The 19,499-nt window shown below is 33.7% G+C and overlaps 3 protein-coding genes and 1 long non-coding RNA gene across 5 annotated transcripts; 2 read left to right on the top strand and 2 right to left on the bottom strand.

Annotated features, from left to right (window-relative positions):
• The first annotated feature begins 3,796 nt into the window (after positions 1–3,796).
• Positions 3,797–5,551, top strand: LOC131801067 (uncharacterized). 2 transcript variants are annotated; one of them, XR_009341685.1, is made up of 4 exons: positions 3,797–4,492; positions 4,989–5,203; positions 5,279–5,388; positions 5,455–5,551. It is a non-coding gene; the product is annotated as an uncharacterized LOC131801067 (long non-coding RNA). The 2 variants fall into 2 exon arrangements; XR_009341684.1 differs by lacking the exon at positions 3,797–4,492 and having other exon boundaries at positions 4,813–5,203.
• Positions 5,552–6,642: 1,091 nt separating this feature from the next.
• LOC131801129 (protein DENND6B-like) lies at positions 6,643–9,379 on the top strand. The gene is made up of 2 exons (XM_059119240.1): positions 6,643–7,939; positions 8,007–9,379. The coding sequence occupies exons 1-2, from the start codon at positions 6,803–6,805 to the stop codon at positions 8,802–8,804; spliced, it is 1,935 nt and encodes a 644-aa protein (XP_058975223.1). The 5' UTR covers positions 6,643–6,802; the 3' UTR covers positions 8,805–9,379.
• Positions 9,380–9,988: 609 nt separating this feature from the next.
• LOC101893388 (histone H4 transcription factor) lies at positions 9,989–12,055 on the bottom strand. The gene is made up of 3 exons (XM_005191303.4): positions 11,291–12,055; positions 10,870–11,186; positions 9,989–10,777 (listed from the first exon to the last, which is right to left on the bottom strand). Exons 1-3 carry the CDS (start codon positions 11,925–11,927, stop codon positions 10,391–10,393), a joined length of 1,341 nt encoding a protein of 446 aa, XP_005191360.1. The 5' UTR covers positions 11,928–12,055; the 3' UTR covers positions 9,989–10,390.
• A 3,686-nt stretch (positions 12,056–15,741) lies between these two features.
• Positions 15,742–16,818, bottom strand: LOC101893047 (large ribosomal subunit protein eL36). Its single transcript, XM_005191301.4, has 3 exons — positions 16,718–16,818; positions 16,427–16,554; positions 15,742–16,150 (listed from the first exon to the last, which is right to left on the bottom strand). The coding sequence occupies exons 2-3, from the start codon at positions 16,547–16,549 to the stop codon at positions 15,926–15,928; spliced, it is 348 nt and encodes a 115-aa protein (XP_005191358.1). The 5' UTR covers positions 16,550–16,554; positions 16,718–16,818; the 3' UTR covers positions 15,742–15,925.
• Between the last annotated feature and the right edge of the window lie 2,681 nt (positions 16,819–19,499).

Below are 19,499 nucleotides of genomic sequence, written 5' to 3'. Positions count from 1 at the left end.
AACCACGTTTCTAATTATTTATTGTATTATTTATTGTTATTGTTAAATCATAACAATTTTACCATCTTGTCATTTAGTGCATGTAGGCAACCGGATTTTCTGCTTTTCCCCATTCATTCATGTCCATGATGTACCTCACAAATTTCCACGCAAACTGTCAATATATTATCTCTATTCGTTTTGCCTGGTTCTGGACCCAATACGTCTTATCGACATCAGTCCTTACCGACGAAGGTGGAAACCCTGTTTCACTTAAGCCGAGTTTTCATAAGTGAACCAGCGTTTTTAACTTTAAATGCAAATAATGAAGAATATGACTAAAAGGGGGCTAAAAAAGTGTATTTATGAATATTTTGAAGTTGTTGGAGTATATGTTCCTAATGGCATGACTTCCATATTTACATAAATATATTTTATACACAATTTGATATTTAAGTCTCGTCGTAATATAACATGACTTATGAATCCATATGTACTTCGGTACAGGTAGTACTGATGTACAAATAAATAAATATAAATATATAAAATAAAATAATCAATAATGATTTTCCTTAATATTCTCGATTTCATAATCAAAGAACTACTCTACTTACATTCATTGATGGTCATAGCTGTCGTCTCAACATCTACTGTATTGAAGGCAAGTGGAGGTGGCAACTGCAGACTAGGTACTGCTGCTTGGATCCAGTCATCATATTGGCATACATGCTTGCCTCAAAATGTTTTGTCGCAGATTTTCGAGCCACCATTACAGCTTATTCCATAAAGATTTTTCAACATTGGTTTCCATCCATTTTTTACAGCATGGAAAATGTGTTTGCTGTTGCCATTTTTTGAATTATCGCACACTGGAGGTGGCATTCCTTTGAAAATAAAATACAACGCAAAGCTTAGTAAGAACCCAAGGAACGCTTATCGTCATGATTGAATTTGATCAACGAAGCACTGCTTCGCCTCCAGTTTAACACATGATAGCATGGCCTAGCCTCCTTCCAAGATAACTGTGTCAATCAAGGAACAAAAGATAGATAACAAATGGTCCCTGACATATTTTACCGCAAAATATGAAAATATGCATCTGCTGTTTATTCAAAACAAATACAAATATGGACTATTGTGGTCATTGTACCATGTCATCCCATATCATAGGACATGGGGCACTAAAAGAAGTAGAAGTAGCTTTGTTTGGCTGTGTCGTACATTGATTTCATTCACTGCAGTATACGCAGTATACGGTTCCCCTTCCAAGCCTTCTGACTACCAAATTTATGTCAAAATGCAATTATTGTGATTGAATTAAAAATTTTCTCCGATATCATTCATAAAGGGAAAATCGGTTATCGTAGTTTGACAGACATGGTAGAAAAAGAAAAAGGAGGAAGGTAGTCGCCTCGGCACTTGGTTTCAAAACTTTTAAGTCGCACTAAAACTACAATTGAGATCATAATGCATAATGTCTGTCAAAGTGTTATAATTATATTTAATAATAATAATAATGACATGTAAATCGGCTGTTCGTATCGGATGACATGCTATGGATACATATTTAATAGAACCGACCATTAAAGAAATTTTCCTCCTGTTTTTAATGAAAATTTAAAATAAGCAAGCAAGCAAAGGCTATATTCGTGCGGGGCCGACCATGTGATACCCTACAACACTACCATATGTTAGAAGCCCCCTTACTTCTTCTTTGTCTTTAACTCTCTTCTTAGACGTGTCGATTGGCTTCAATTGTGTAATAAGGAATTTTTTTCTGCTTTTGGTTCATTTTAACCCCGAAATATTTTGCGAAAGTAAGATGCCCCGATGTATCTCCAAATTTAGACTAATCTATATGATATGCTTATCTACGATATTTGGCCATATTCGTCTACGAAATCATTTTGTGTATTTCGGATATCGCCTGTAAGTAATGTTGATATTTTATACACAGTAGTGGTCCGTTCTACCCGCTGTCCTAAATTCTAATTTCATGCGGGATTTCGTGTCCTTTGGTTTCTATTTTGTTGGTCAATTTCAACCTCTAAATATATTGCGGACATCTTTAAAAACAATGGGCCTAGCCCTTCTGAGCCTAACCCTACCTTTGTCAAAAGTTTCGTGAGGATCGAAGGATAATTGTAATCTGTATACACTGTTGTAAAGTGCAAGAATATTACAAAATATACACTTCAATATTTAAGTCAAATTGAAAAAATCGCATGCGATAAAAAATATGAAAAAATAAAAAAATGTGACAAAATACTATAAAATCTATATTAACATCATTATTGGCATCTCTTTATGCGATTTTTTTAGATTTTATACTTTTATGCAAAAAGGGCATTCTAAATTTACAAAATTTGTCTAAATCGCTCCAGCCATTCTGGAGATATTAGCATTCTAAATAACATCTCCTTTCTTTGTATATACACATTGTATATATTTCGCTGTATTTATCGGATATATTTCCTATCCGCATCTACGTAACGTAAGGAAGTTCCATATATAATTTCCAATGTGGGAAACCAATATTTCGAGGTGTTACATAATTTTTGGCCAATCAAACTTAGCAACACATGGTGTTGAAGGGTATTAATACCGAATACCATATCAGTTGTTGAAATAAAACATTTGGAACGTTCACGAAAACGTTTTCGTTTTCAAAAAAATAAAATCCATTGAAAATTTAAAAATTTAAATTTTGAAAATACCGAATATAGTCATTATATTGGGGTCTATACGACGACATGGACCTGCATAAGCAACTTTGGTCATCAACCAATTCCACTATACGATACCGTGGATATATCGAATAGACCCTGCCTGCAGACAAAGGACTAAGCTTCTTATCTTTCCTATCTCAATTCGTTTTGATTCTAGCGTGATTACCCCAGACGGACGGACATCGCTAAATCGACATCGAATTTTATGCAGTTGGTTGGCCCAAGGATATGACGTTGCCATTGGTAAATGGTTTACTATTTGAAATTGAACAAGTAAAAAAGCTGTAAGTACCTCCACCATTTGGTACAAATTTGGCAGTTTTCAAAAAATAAAATCTTTTAAAAATTCTGTTAAAATCTTAAAAATACCGAATGTAGTCGTATTATATAGGGTCTATAAGACGACGTGGACCTGCACAGGCAACTTTTGTCATGAGCCATTAAAATATTCAAATGCGAAACTTGGAAAATATCGTTGATAAAAACAAAATACCGAATATAGGGAGGTACCATTTCACTTTTCTGTCATAGGCTGTAGTATCCATTAGGAACTTCAAATATAAAATTTGAAACATTTCCGGTGAATGTCATTAAAATCATCAAAATACCGGAGTGGAGTTACCATTATATGGGGGCTATATGAAAACGTGGACCTACATGGCCCATTTACGAACTTAACCTGCCTACTGGAAAAATAAACCGACTTTGTCCATTTACGAACATATCCTGCCTACTGGTAAACTATGCATGTATGCAACATTGTAGCCTTCCATCTCAATTCGTTCGAAAGATAGCGTGATTACAAGAGACAGGCGGACATCGCTAAATGGTGGAGGTGCAACCAACTTCAGACTGCTGTAACGTCAAGCCACTTGTCCGACAGTTAAAGTGAAAGCCCATTATATGATTATATTGTTACAAGCGTACAATAGCATGATGGAGTGGAAAACCACAAGTGGCTATCGTTAGAGCAATCCATCTTTTGTGTCTCGTACCATCGCTCGCTACCGTGTCTCCTAGTAACGTAGCCCGATTTATAGCAAGCAATTGTTTACAACATTTCTTCATTCATTGATCAGAATATAATTATATATAGTTATAGTTCGAGATGTGTTAAGTCCGCACCGATCTCCCACCATCTTACTAATGACGCCAAGGGTATGCATAGAAAAGCAAATGCACTTCTTAATATCCTTTTAATCTTATTGGTCTTATTGGTTTGGTGTGGTGATTGCTGTCTCTGCTGTCTTTACTTCAAGCGCGCGCTTCCCACTTCCCACGTTGCGAGCGTGGGAAACAAAAATGAAAAACGTCCCAACGAAGCGAATATAAAGGCCAAAAAGCAATACTTGATAAAAAAATAAACAGAAAGCAAAGACTCCGGGTACTCTGTTGTTTACGAATGAGACATGAGAAAATTGAACATCTTCACTAAAGAGCGCGGAACTAGCTGCTACTATCGTTGAGTCTTCTTCTTTTCAGTACAATGATAACATACAAAGCGAATGGTTAACATAATACTTAGAACTATATTCGTCTTGTTCTAACTATAGTGATTGAAGCATTTGCTACATGCGAACGATAACAAAGAGTAAAAAGATAAAAACAATGGTTGTGAGAGAGAGGCTTGCTCATTGCCTCAGCTGTGACGAACAGACAAAACAAAACTTAAAAAAACTAAATAACAAATAGATCTGTTTTAGACAGCGACTAACAGATTTGTATGTGTAAATATCACAGATTTGTTTTAAATAACATGAATTGTTATAAAATCGAATGCTCAGGTAGAGCTCACAATAATTATATCAAGGTAGGGCTATGATACCATATGATTTTAATTTTTTTATATTCTTGGCCTAATATGTCATCTTTTTTGTTTATATATGTGTTTTCTTTTCAATAACAAAAAAATGTTCAGAAAACATTCAAATTCGGGTGTTTTCAAAATGTTCATTTCAACGCATGCATCGACAAAATTTAGAGTTTTTGTAGCGAAATAATCGTTTAGAGATATATAGTACATGATTTTGAAAAGAAGTGTTGACCTTTCATTCAGTTATCGCGGTTTTCAATTATTTATTCAAAATAAATGCAACAAGTTGTTCGATTTTTTATTGTATTGATACTAATTCTGACATTACAAGCCAAACAGGTAGACCTCTATACTTACAATTTTTTCAAAGTTGACCTACCTTCTCTTCATTGTACCATGGTTGTAACTAAGTTTTTTTTTTAATTAATTCTTATCCTCTGTGACAACCCTGTATATTTTTTTCGTAGAACTGTGGTAGTGTGTATACAGCGGAATCTTCATCGGGTTCATTTATAATTCCTATTGGAGACAAATATGGTGATTCCGACCAGTTCGTGTATTTTTCCAGATCGTGGATTTCATTTAGGAGGAAGTTCCCATGCGTGGCCAGTTTTTCAACAAATCTCTTCTGTTGGTTTTGTGCATACTTACAGAGAGGAACAATACTTGATGTATTGTAAATGTAAGTATTTGAGTATCTTTTTTGTTGACTTGAGTAAGATTTGTTGATACATTTTCTTAATATTTTCCGCTCAAGGATTTCCAGTTCTTTGGCTACTATTGGTGAAATGGTAAACCAGACCGGGAACCCATACAATAAAATAGGCCTTATCGCTACTTTATAGAGAAGTAGTTTTGTGTTCTGGGGTAAGTATTTGTTGTTTAAAATGTGTGAGAACTTTCCTAATATTCCTTTTGCCTTTTTTATGATAGATCGTGCGTGCTGGTTGAATTTGAAAAGGTTGGTGAAATGAACCCCAAAAATTTTATTGACGTTTTCAATGGGATTTCAATGTCTTCAAATGTCAACCGTAACAGCTTACTTTCTGAGACTACATATTTTGGACATTTTCCAGAGGCGTTTCGGAAGCAAATTGCGGATGATTTTGAAGCGTTGATTTGCATACCCCGCGTTTTGTAGTAGCTGTTGATAATATTTAAATGGGCTTTTACGCTATTCAGAGCGGTTTTCGGTGAAGCGTCGTGCGAGTAAATCAAGCAATCGTCCGCGTAAAGAATCGATTGCGAATTTTGGCCAATGTGGGGAAAATCGTGCAGAAAAAAGTTAAACATATGTGGCGGAATCTTCATCGTGTAAAAATAAGTGTCTGTAGCATTTGTATATTAATACAACGTGTACATACATATAAGGCTAGTTGTAGTGTTTAACGAAGAATAATGCATAATACATTTTAATTATACTTAAGTAGGAATAAGAATTCAGACGAATGTAGTCAGATATGGAAATCTTTTGGATGAATTTTTATATAAAATTCTGAGATTTTAAGTAGTATCATGGTACAATGAAGAGAAGGTAGGCCAACTTTGAAAAAATTGCAAGTATAGAGGTCTACCTGTTTGGCTTGTAATGTCAGAATTAGTATCAATACAATAGAAAAATCAAAAAACTTGTTGCATTTATTTTGAATAAATAATTGAAAACCGCGAAAACTGAATGAAAGGCCAACACTTCTTTTCAAAACCAGGTTCTATATATCTCTAAACGATTATTTCGCTACAAAAACTCTAGATTTTGTCAATGCATACGATGAAATAAACATTTTGAAAACATCTGAATTTGAATGTTTTCTGAACAATTTTTTTGTTATTGGAAAAAAAAACACATACATAAACAAATAAAGATGACATATTAAGAAAATAAAAGAATTAAAATCATATGGTATCATAGCCCTACCTTGATATCATTGTACCATGCGTATGTGTAAACCACTTAATATTTTTCTCCCTAGCTATCGCCGGTATAGAACTCGACTTCGTTGTAAAATTATCAGCTGATTATTTTTCCTTTCCTAATTCGTAAACATTTTCATCACTTCTTCTTTTCTATCAATATTCGTAGCATTTGGCAAACAGCTGTTGCCTCTTACATTTTCTTACATTCTGCGTTTGTGTTTGTTTACAGAGTACACAGAAAACACAGCGCATCGGCGTCGATTTGAATTACAGCTAATAAACCTCCGCCGCTGAAAAAAATTGTTTCGCTTCGTTGTTTGTCCACAAATAAATTTTGGTTGTTTTTATTGTTTGATGTTAATTAAATATGGAAAATCTGTATAAGGATAAATGTATTCCCGCAGAAAGTAGAAGCCAGTCATCAATACCGAAGCAGCAGGAACGTGCAGCAAACAACAGTTTGGAGAACAACATGGGGGAAACAAAAGCTGGAAAGACAACAACAACAGAGGATTGGTCCACTCTTTCGCAATGGATTCAATGCATGTGTATTGTAACATTTGACCTGAATTTGGGCCAAGCACTTGAATTTATATATCCCAAAGAATTTATGCCCAGCGAACAGGAGGTGACAAACATTTGTTACATGGCATTCCCAGATTCAAATTCTGGTTGTATGGGTGATACCAAGTTTCATATGCGCCTCAGAATGTCACCAGATACAAGTCGACTACAGGAACTGCAACAATTTCGCTGCTACAACAGTGACTGTCCACCCGTTTTGAAGGTCGACCAGTCCCACTACTGGGGATTTGTGTATTTTCGCCAAAAGCGAGATGCCAACTTGCCCCGTGGCTACTTCCAAAAGAGTTTTATTATTGTCACCAGATTACCGTTCTTTAATTTATTCTATGAAATGCTAACACAATTGGCACAAAAATACTTTGACGAAGGCGAAGAGGTCCTCACTAAGGCCTGTCAACAAATTAACAGTGATTGGCCACAACTACAAGTTGGCGGAACTTTTAACTTACCTCTATTCGATCAGTGTTATCAAATTTTAGTGCCCAGAGCAAGTAGTCGAAAAGCTGTCCAGCAAAATTTTGGCTCGGAAAGTATAGAAAAATTGGAGAAGCTAGAACGGCCAATATCGGTGAAAGTAATAGCATCGGTAAATGAGGTTGAACTATTTCACAGTCTAAGCTTCATTGTGGATCATATGTACACGCTGTGGGAGCTGGTATTAACGGCAGAGCCCATAGTTGTGGTCGGTACATCGCCTGCAGATTGTTCACATATGGTTCAGACATTGGTAGCGTTAATAGCTCCTTTGGAATATTGTGCTGAGGCAAGACCTTATTTTACAATACACGACAGTGAATTCAAAGAGTTTACCAGAGAATGTGGAAAAATCCCCCCACCCTTAATTTTGGGAGTAACAAATCCATTTTTTATTAAACTGCTCAAGGATTGGCCGCACATGCTGCGGTTAGTTGATAATCAGGTAAATATTAATTTCAAAAACCTGCACAAAAAAAGGTTTTAATCTGGTTTAAATTGTATTTTTACAGCTAAACATGCAAAAGCAACAACAAATTGCCATTAAAAACTCCCGCAACACATCTTCCGTAACATCCTTGAACAGCGTTGGTGGCCTAAAAACTGGAAATGGAAATTCCACATCACTAAACGGCAGCAATGGTGAGGGCTCTGCTCCTGGTCTCTACACCAAATATAAACCATTTTTGAAGAAGGATAAATCCCTTATTAAGAAAGTTTTACTGGGTCTCAAAACAAAAAGACCAGAACATGTACAAACTGCACTGTTACGTAGGCACCTCTTAGAATTAACACAAAGTTTTATGATACCTTTGGAGCGTTACATGGCCTCACTAATGCCATTACAAAAGGATATAAGTCCATTTAAATCAGCGCCAAATGCAAATGCTTTTAAACTTGATGATTTTCTTGCTACACTAGAACTTTCCGGACCACACTTAACGTCACCGCTAAAGGGCGATTGGAAAGGCCTGTATCGACGTTTTTATAATTCACCAAACTTTCGCGGTTGGTATGAATCCCGACACAAAGAATTACAACTTACCCTCCAGGATTTACAACTACAAGCTTTATCCGAAGCGAATTTGGAGCAGTGGGCCCGCGATAAACAAGAAGTGGAAATTATTGACATGATATTAAAATTGAAACAAAAATTGAATCTCTATAATGATAAGTTATCAACTGAATCTAGCTCATGGATTGGCAGCAATGGCAATACAGCAACAACTACACGTGATCAAATAAGAGCTCAGATAAATTGTATGAAAGAGCTGCTACCGAACGATTTAAAAAATGTCGTTAATATATGATAAATGAATGAACGATGTTGAGGAATTAAAATTCGTGGAATGGTAGTTTTAGTGGGATTAGAAAGTTTTGATTTTAGAGAGAGTAATTGAGGTTTACAACATCATATGAAGTCCTATGTCATCGATCAAATTGTACAACATTTTCCCATTAAGATAACACTTAGATGTTATAGTAACTGTTATCATAAAATATTTGAATTTGTAATTATTTGACAGAGCTTTAGATTTGTAGGGTGTTTTGAAATCGAATTTATTACCTCAACAGTTTAATCTCTCGCAAATGATTTTCAAAACTAACGACTCTTTCCAAGGATATTAATGTTCCCTATTAAAATCCAATCCATTTATTTTAAATTTGTTATATAAATGTGTGCATGTGTTTATCAATGTAGGATTACGTTAGTTGTAAGTAATAATATAAAGAATTGAATCATGATCTAGATAAATGTCGAATTGTTTAATTTAAGTTGTATAATATATTCTTAAGATAATTATCTATAATTATTACTAAATTGTAATATTTTAAGCAGGTATATAATCCAATAAAATAGAATAATTTGTGTTAAACTCTATTCTGTAACGGTCTCTGGTACATCGTTCGGTAAAATCATGGTCATAAAGGTAATATTTCAAGAAAAGTTTTAATATCTGATTTTAAATCTATTCGCTTCAAGTAAAAGCCTCAAGATTTGTTCAAGGGCCATTAAGAAGAAAAAAGGCTTTTGTAGTCCATTTCATTTGGATGTTATGACCTCCAACAACCATGAATTAAGGGTCAAAATATCCACATTCCTGGGGTAGTGAATTCTCACATTCGGGGTATGTAATTTTTGGATTTACGACACACAATCGATATTTATTAGTTCACACCATCATGAAAAATATACAAATTTTATTTGGCATTCTTCGTGACGCCAGTAACTCAATGAGACAAATAGTTGTGCATACTTTTAGGCTTGCGAGCATTTAATAACACCCCCAAATCACCGTACATAACTCTGATTCGTTTTGTGTGTACAAAAATTACCCTCAAATGAAGGGTATCTATCTTGCGGTTCAACCACTTAAGGTCAGTCAGCAGTCGTAATACAAAAAAAGTTGAAGAAAACTTGATAAGCTTAATGGCATTTAATGTGGATATATGTAAAAAATTCACCAATCTTCCGATAAAATAAAACTGCATCTTATTTCAATTTTAATTTCAAAACTTTATTTAGCATTAAATTTCATGACAAAATAAGCATTTATTTTTTAAGGGAGAAAATCAAAAAAGCATCACAAAATGAGTTAAGTTTAGTCAATGTCATAAGAAATTTGGAGTTAACACTTAACGTACATTGAATATTGTTTCATAGCGTTACTTTAAAATGGCATTAACGTTGAGAAAATTAAATACAATCTAAACTGAAATACATTTTCTTCAGGGATTCGGTTGATATTTGGCTAAATATAAAAATTAAAACATTTTTATGTGATTCATTAATTACTAAAGAAACCGATATGATGACAAATACTTATTGCTATCAGTATTGAATTTGGAAAGTATCTATAATTTATTATTGTAATATTTAAACTAATTCTAATTATTAATCTAAACTCGGTAATGATATTAATACCTCACCTGCAGGCCGAGCTTCACCTCTGTCATTCGATACTAGAATACGTTCAGCGTCCTGAGCATTAGTTAGTGAAACAATTTCATATGAATTGCTGTCTTCGGTAATCTCTGAAACTTCAAATGTAGTTGGAGTCAATATTTGTTCGGTGACTTCAAGGCTTTCGATGCGTGTAGTTTCGAGACGATAGAAACCATTTTCATCAATACGATATGTAAAACGTCGATGGCCGGAGGGTAGTTGAAAATCATGTTTTTTGATTAAATGCACCGAAAGGCTTTTTCCGTTTTTGAATGATTTCTCACAACAATGGCAGAGGTAGATAAATGTGGTGTTTTTGTGAACTTCAAAGAAATGCTACAAAGACAAAAAGATTAAATCTACTCCAAAAAGCCGACAAATTTTTGCACTAGATAACATTCTAAAATGTTTTCTTTTACTTATCTCACCTTTCTTAGAGCCTGAAATGTTTTAACAGCATAAGTGCAACCAGATTCCTCACAGCGATGCACCTCTTGACTGTGCACCAATTGAACGTGCTGATTTAAATCCGATTCTCGTACGCATCTATATTCGCACTCTACACATTTGAAAGGTTTTTCTTTCAAATGTCTATATCTTACATGTGTAGCTAAGGCACTGGCTGACGAGCAGGTCATATCGCACATGGTACACTTAAAACAATTAACATGTTTCAGCATATGAGAACGTAAAAGTTTTTCGGTAGCAAAGTATTTTGAGCATTGGGCACATTGATATTTTTGAGCTGAAACAATAATAAAAATGACAAGAGCAGGTGGCGTTAGCTCATTAGCTAGCTGTGTCCCCAAACAGAATGGATTACGCAAATTTTGCATTTATTCTACTTACTGTTATTTTCTGGTTGCCGTCGTAAATGGTCAAATAATGTGGTTTTCGTGCGGAACAATTCTCCACAATGATAGCAGGCTACTTGTTTTTTATTCGAGTGCGTCCTTATGTGCTCGATGAGGCGATATTTGTTATCCATTTGTTTTTTGCAAAAATTCCAGTTGCATTGAATTTTTGGCCTTTCGTCGTCTGGTGATTTTTGTATTTCATACTCGAAGGAGGCATGTTGTACTATATGGTCCTGGAACTCTACTATCGATATAAATGTTCGATTACAGTCCACCCATTCGCAGCGAAAATCATTATGCAAATCGGGTATTTTATCACATTCTCTTGGCACAGCATTACATTTTGGTATCGAGGGATTGGCTTCTAGTTCATTTTTTCCATGGACCAACAGTCCATTGTAGTATCCATGATAGTATATGTGGCGTTGTATTTCTGTAATACATGCAGTCGAAAAGGAGCACGCACCCCAAACGCAGTTATAATTTCCATTCGTATGCGGCTTTAATGTCTCCAAATGTGTTTCAATATGACCATTCAATTCCCAATCATTGGGAAACATCAATCCACAACCAATCCAACTGCAAGGTATTAAGGGCACATCAATTTTTCTCTTTTTATTATTACTCATAGTTTTTTGTTTCGTTTGTCAGACACGGACAAGGACTTTTTTGCAATGATTTTCTGTTGTCCGATCAAAGTGGTCCTACACAAATGACACTATTTGTCGGCCGCGCTCATTTTGTTTACCAAATTTGACAGGGTTGTATATGGCCATATGTTGTGCAAATGAAACAGCGTTGTAAAATTTGGGCACATAACGTGTATGCAGTGGAAAGGGATAACAAGTTTCATTAAAGTACGTTTACATACAAATGTTAATCCTCGTTCATTTTGGTATGCTCTTTCATACAAAAACAAATATTTTAAAAATATTGCATTTTCTGTTTCCAGTTTTCTGTCGAAATTCCAACTCGTGGATAAAAAGCGTACCTCGAATGAGAGAGAAAACAAAATTTATAGCTGTACAATACAGTTTTATCACAAAATTGTACAATTTGTTAACTATTTAAGTCGAAAATTTGTATTTATTTTGCAACCAAACTTGGAATAATTTAAATTATAATTTAAATTTGAAATAATTAAAAAATGTATTCAGGGGGTAGCTTTGTTCTACCTTCTGTATTTTTGCCATAGATTCATTCACCTGTATACCATGGTTCTTTTAGGAAGAAGCCAGCCGATGACTTAAGCCAGTCAAAAAAGCGTTTTATGTATTCTTACCTTTTTTCTAATAAGATTATCCATCCTTGTCAAATTTCATCGAATAAAACACAGGTTCCCATCTCTGTATACAATGAATTTATCCCAACCAATTGTTAGAATGGCTTTATAGTTTCTATAAACATAATGTTGTTATTGTAAAATATTAGTTGTTGTAGTTGATGCATACACCTTATAAATACACCTTGGATTTATAAATATAAATTTTGAAAATGAGATGTTGCCAATTGAATAATTTTGAAAAAAAAAAACATGAACATATGATTGCCTGACTTTACTTTCTTAATACTACCATGCTACAATGGTTGCACCTGAATTTGAAATAATTTCAAATTATTTTCTTTATTATTCAAAACAATACACACGCATATACCATGGCAGAAGAATACAGCGCATCAGCGCTTGGGAGCATTGATATGTCAAAAAATTTAAATGTTTTTTCAAATATAAGTAGATTTTTATATGTTTTCTTATACCACGTCATTCGTTAATCGCGTTTTCAACAATTTTTACAAATTTAAATAATTTTTCATTCAACATTTTCAATTCCAAAACTGGTTTGACAGTTCATTGTCCCATCAGCTGTGGCGACGCGTCTACCTATATTCTTCTACCATGGCATATACAAACGGTGTATATGTGTATAATAGGGGCACCAAAACAAAATATTTAGGAGGAAGCTTTGTTCTACCCATGGTAGAAGAATATAGGTAGACGCATCGACGCAGCTGCTGGGACAATGAACTGTCAAACCAATTTTGGAATTGAAAATGTTGAATGTAAAGTTATTTAAATTTGTAAAAATCGTTGAAAAACACGCATTAAAATAACCTCCACACGACGTTGTATTAGAAAACATATAAAAATCTACTTACATTTGAAAAGAAACTAAAATAATTTTGACATATCAATGCTCCCAAGCGTTGATGCATTTACCTGTATTTTTCTACCATGGTTCTACCCATGGTACAATAAAAAGTAAGGTAGAGCTACCAGCTGATTACAGTTTTTTTCTGAGTGTGCCCGACTTTTGTCAAGTTTGTGTATGTATCTATTGTTTTGAAAAACAAAAACAAAATATTTTTAAAATCGATGATTTGAAGAAAGTAACACTTCGTCCCGCGTATCAAAGATGATAATCAGTTTTACCAAGGAATTAAATGATTGAACTGTTTAGAGCATCTTTTTGTAAGAAAACCCAATCATTTCATTAATTTGTCGCGTTTTGTAGATCATAATAAAAATGGAGAAAAATGCAAAATAAATAAAAATAATTTATTGCCTATAATTTTAAATATTTCTGGTAGGAGGCGGGCATAGCATTTGGGGTGTATTCATGGTATAAGAATATAGGTAGACGCATCGACAAAGCTGCTGAGACAATGAACTGCCAAACCAATTTTGGAATTAAAAATGTTGAATGAAAAATTATTTAAATTTGTAAAAATTGTTGAAAAACACGAATTATAAGAAACTCCGAATGACGTCGTATAAGAAAACATATAAAAATCTACTTATATTTAAAAAAACATTTAAAATTATTTGACATTTCAATGCTCCCAAGCGTTGACGCATCAACCTGTATTTTTCTGCCATGGGTGTATTTCAATAGTTCTACGAAGCTGTTCTACCTCCTTATTGTACCATGGGTCTACCCATGGTAGAATACGGACACCTCCTGTAATTGAACCATGGGTTTTTCGTTAAACTACATAAAAACAGGCTATACCCGCTTCCTGTCAAAATTATACAAAATTAAATGCAACAACTAGTTTACGTTTATTTGATATTTTCCCTCACGTTTGAAATGAGTAAAAAGCGCGAAAGATGAATGAAATGCCTGGATATCCTCTCAAAAATATGATTCAAACTGTTTAATATTTCAATTCCATGGCAAACCTGGGTCAAATCTTTAAAACGCGCCACGCAATGTACTTGTCTTCCAACCATTGATTTTGAAAATATTTTGTTTTTATTTTCAAAAATAATAAACGCATACAAAAAATTGACAGAAGTCGGGCACATTGTAATCAGCTGGTAGCTCTACCTTATCTGGAGGAAGAACTACAGAAACTATCTGGAGGAAGAATTACAGAAACTTCATCCTGAGGCCATGGTAGAATAATTCTTCTACCGCCCGCTTTTTATCAGAATTATTCAAAATTAAATGCAACAATTAGTTATCATTTATTTGATATTTTTTGTTCATTCTTAAGATGAGTAAAATAGGGCGAAATATAAATGAAATACTTATCACAAATATGATCCAGCGCGTCCAATCCTTCAATTCCATGCTAAGTCTGGTTAGTATCATTAATACGCGTCCCGCATTATCGTAATAAAAACTATTACATTCTTGCAGTTCTGGAACCGACCAGAAATTGGCAGAAGTCGGTCAAATTGTAATCACTTTACCTTTTTATTGTACATGATTGTGCCATAGTATAAAAATATCAAAATGATCCGAACATAGCCCCCAAACATAATTTAAACCATTTTTTCTCTTTCACACGAAACTATTTCCGAGCTAATTTCCCATGAATATCATTGCGAGTTCGGTCCGTTTCCAGACTTTCATACCACCATCCGATCCCAGAACATAGCAACCATTGAAAATTTCATTTTAATTTAATGGAAATTTATCGAATCCGACAGTCAGTTGCGGGCTGAGGTTACATATCTGTTGGTATGCTTTCTAGAAATTAGAATCTTCGTTCGAATGGAATATTTAACTCAGTCCTCTGGAAGAATAATCTTCTCGTCTTTAATCTTCAAAATCTATATAAACAATTGTTTCAATCCAATTGACTTACGTCCGAAGCAGTCTTATGATTCGAAATGAGTTGTCTTCATCTAACGTAAACTTCTTGTCTTACTTTGAAATAGTTGTCTACACATTCCTACATTTTCTGTTTACATTCAATATTTTGCATAGCATCTTCATCAATTTCAAATCTAAAAAATTACATCTGCAACAATCTTAATACACTTTTACGTTTTAGTTCTGAATGTAGATTTTTTAAATTCTACCCTTAAGCCCTTAAAAATCCATTGCCGTACATATACTTTTTCCCACGACCAGATCGATATTAATGTTTAAATCTCAATTTCGCGATATCAATCTTTTCAAATGCTTTTGTTACAATAAACATTTGAAGATATTTCATGTAAATATTTGCACACTGAATACACCAAAATATTGTTTTTTTTTTTGTATTTTTTATTTCTTTTTTCATTCATTTTATCACTACTGTCCAAGTAAAATTTTAAGAATAGTGTTAAAATACACTAAGCACATAACAAAGACAGACTCAGTTTTTATACACACACCAGGAAATCTATTGTTTACTTGGCATGGGTTTGAGCCTTTCTCATTTGAGTGAGAATGTTGGACAATTCTTCACGCTTCCTCTTGGCACGGATGTGTGTGCCCAAACGGCGTTTCAAGAATTTCAAAGCACGCTTATCCTTGGAAACCTTCAACAATTCCATGGTTCTCTTCTCATAGGGAGCATGACCAACGACTTCACGGACCAAATCGCGCATGAATTTGGTGTGGCGAGTTTGAATCTAAAATGAATCGAAAAAATATAAGTTAGTCACCAAAATATAGTAGGAAACATAGTGTTACAGAATACGCTTTCATGGGCAACAAATGTAAACATTAACTAGGTGCTTGAAGTAATAGCACCCCAAATCTTTTATTCCTTTATCCTAGTCATTGGAACAAACCAAATCATGTAAACAACAATAACAACTACTCATTCAGAAAATGTTCGCAATGTTTACATTTGTGCAAAATGCAATATCATATTCCATTACACTTAACTTCTTTGGAATACTTACGTTCTTCAAACGGGCACCACGCAAGCCCTTGACTTTCTTGGTACCGGTGTATTTGACATTCTTAACTTTGGTGGTCTTGTGGCCCTTGTTGAGACCGACACAGAGTTCGTAGCGTACTGCCATTTTGCCTGCAATAGAAATTCGCACTATTAGTCAACATTTCACAAAACTTTTATATTTTAGCATTGTCAATTTGTGAACACTATTTACAGCATATTCATTTTTGTTATTATCCATATGATGTCGAATATATTTCACATTTTTTATTCATTTTTCCAATCGTCCACCTACCTTAGCAATTGTCAAAAGGCGGAAAGAGCTTTGACAGAGAAATTTGTTTGGTCGCCATTTTTCGCGGCCGTTTTTACACTATTTTGACATAAACATACTGCGAGTTGCCAAAACAAATTACTAAATAACAACGGCCAGACAAGAGGTGTTCACATGTCCTGAAAATGATATCAAACAACGACAAGCCATGATTTATTTAAAAAAAAAAAAAAAAAATAAATATATATATATATATATATATATATATATATATATATATATATATATATATATATATATATATATATATTTGTTTTTATTTTGGCGTGAACATTTGTGGCGTCTTAAAAACATTGCATACTTCGTTCATATTCATGTTTCGACGAGAAATTTCCAATAGATTTTATACAAATCCAGAATACATCGACTCTCACAATAAATGCTCAGTTTCAAAACCGGCAAGAATCTACAAGTTTTGCAATTTTCTCGATATCATAAAGGGAAAATCGGTAGAAGTAGTAAAAACTATTACATCTCTGCAGTTCTGGAACAGAGTAATAATGTTTAGGGTATCTGTCACGTACAAAATTGGTAAAATTGAAACACCGATAAACTTTAGCTATAGAAGTGAATGAAAGATCAGTAGTGAGATTCTGTAACAAATATTTTTGGTTACCGACATATATCGGTACACAAAATTATGAATGAAATTTCCAAATTAAAGTTGACAACACTGTTGCTATCAGTATGTATCATGGTAGAAGAATACAGATAGATGCATCATCGATTAGGAACATTGTTTTGAAAAATAAAAACAAATTAATGATTGGAAAAAACGTACATTACGGGGCGCGCATTGAAGATATTCGCAAGTTTTGCCATGGACTTAAAGATCAAACTGTTTAGATCATATTTTTTTTAAAGAAAATCAAGACATTTAATACATTTTTCGCGCCATTTAATCCATTTTAAAAATGTGTGAAAAATATAGAATAAATGAAAAAAAAAATTGTTGTATACAAATTTGAGCATAGGCTCAGGGGTGTATTTTTATAGTTTTGCTAAGCTGTCTACCTCCTTATCGTACCATGGTTTTGATGTTGCTGTGAACTTTGTAATGCGGGAGGCAACGGGTTCATGATTTTTATAGAAATTTGAACAAAATGACACGAAATATGAAATAATTAATGTTTTCCACTTTTTCAGAAAATATTGACATTTTCAATATGTTTTAATATTTTTGAAATTTTCAACTCTACAGAAGACAGACATTTTTTATTTTTTATTCAAAATTTTCAGTCCTTCTGAAGATTTTTAAAATGTCATTAAATATTCCTAGCATGGTAGAAGAATATAGGTAGACGCATCTACACAGCTGCTGGGACAATGAACTGTCAAACCAATTTTGGAATTGAAAATGTTGAATGAAAAATTATTTAAATTTGCAAAAATTGTTGAAAAACACGAATTATAATAACCTCCGAATGACGTCGTATAAGAAAACATATTAAAATCTACTTATATTTTAAAGAACATTTAAATTTTTTTGACATATCAATGCTCCCAAGCGTTGATGCATCTACCTGTATTCTTCTGCCATGATTCCTAGTTAGTATTTTTAAATGTCAAAATTAATTTTTTCGATAAATGATCTCATTTCTTAGGGATGGGACATATTTTATCGTTGTTCTGGGAGTGATTTGGTTTGAGCAATGTGCAAGTATGAGTGTTCGCTCAGGAAATTTTATGTTGAGAACTAAATGGTTTTTCCATAGTTAAAGATCAAGGGCTGTGGAAACCCCACATTACATTGTTAAGGTGAGAATACATAATACGCTTTTCTGACTGACTTAAGTCAGCGGCTGGCTTCTACATTCGCTGTCTATTCATTGTTTGATTTTTAACTATGGAAAAACAACTTAAGTCTCCAAAAAACGCTTTATATATTCTCACCTTTACAGTTCTAGAACACAGCAAAAATGTAAATCATTTCAATATTAACAAGTTAATCCCATTTGTTAAATCGGTAATGGCAACTCTTTTTTATGTTGTAGCTCATTTATCATTTTCTAATAATTTTTAAATAAATTCCATAACTATTTTGGCCAGACGAGTGGATTTTTTGTAAGGCTAACAAATAAGTCTTCTGAAATACATAAAAAATCTGATATGATCGGAAAAAGAACAATTATTGTTCTTGTCCAGAACTGCAAGAATCTACAAGTTTTTACTACAATAACCGATTTTTCCTTTATGATTTCGAATAAAATTGCAATATTTGTAGATTCTTGTATAAACAATGTGCGCTGAAAGCTTCATGCACACGTACACGATTTTGATGTCATGCATTTTGACTATGTACGGGACACTTTACATTCTTGCAGTTCTGGAACAGACCAATTTTAATATTTGTTGCTCCAAAAACCCAAGTTGTTTGTGCATTTCGTAGGAGTAAATGTTCATTTTTAATGTGAAAAATTGGATGTTGTTATGAAAAAAATGTACACCATGCACTGTTCCAGAACTGAAAGAATGTAAACGTTTTCACTACGATAAATGATTTTCTCTTTACGATATCAAAAAGAATTCCGAAAGAAGTAGATACTTACAGATTCTGAAACAGAGCATTATGTTAGCATTACATTACTTTGTATTATTTTTACATATGACTACCATGACACCATGTTTAAATTCATGCACGCATAAGAAAACATTTGCTAACACACCTTATCAAAATACTTTACATGTCGCCATGTTGCTTTACTACTAGATACCAAAACAATAACAGAAACTATCATCGATA

Source organism: Musca domestica, unplaced genomic scaffold (genome assembly GCF_030504385.1).
Source record: "Musca domestica strain aabys unplaced genomic scaffold, Musca_domestica.polishedcontigs.V.1.1 14, whole genome shotgun sequence".
NCBI classification, from domain to species: Eukaryota; Metazoa; Arthropoda; class Insecta; order Diptera; family Muscidae; genus Musca; species Musca domestica.
This window is presented reverse-complemented; position numbering and strand designations above follow the sequence as displayed.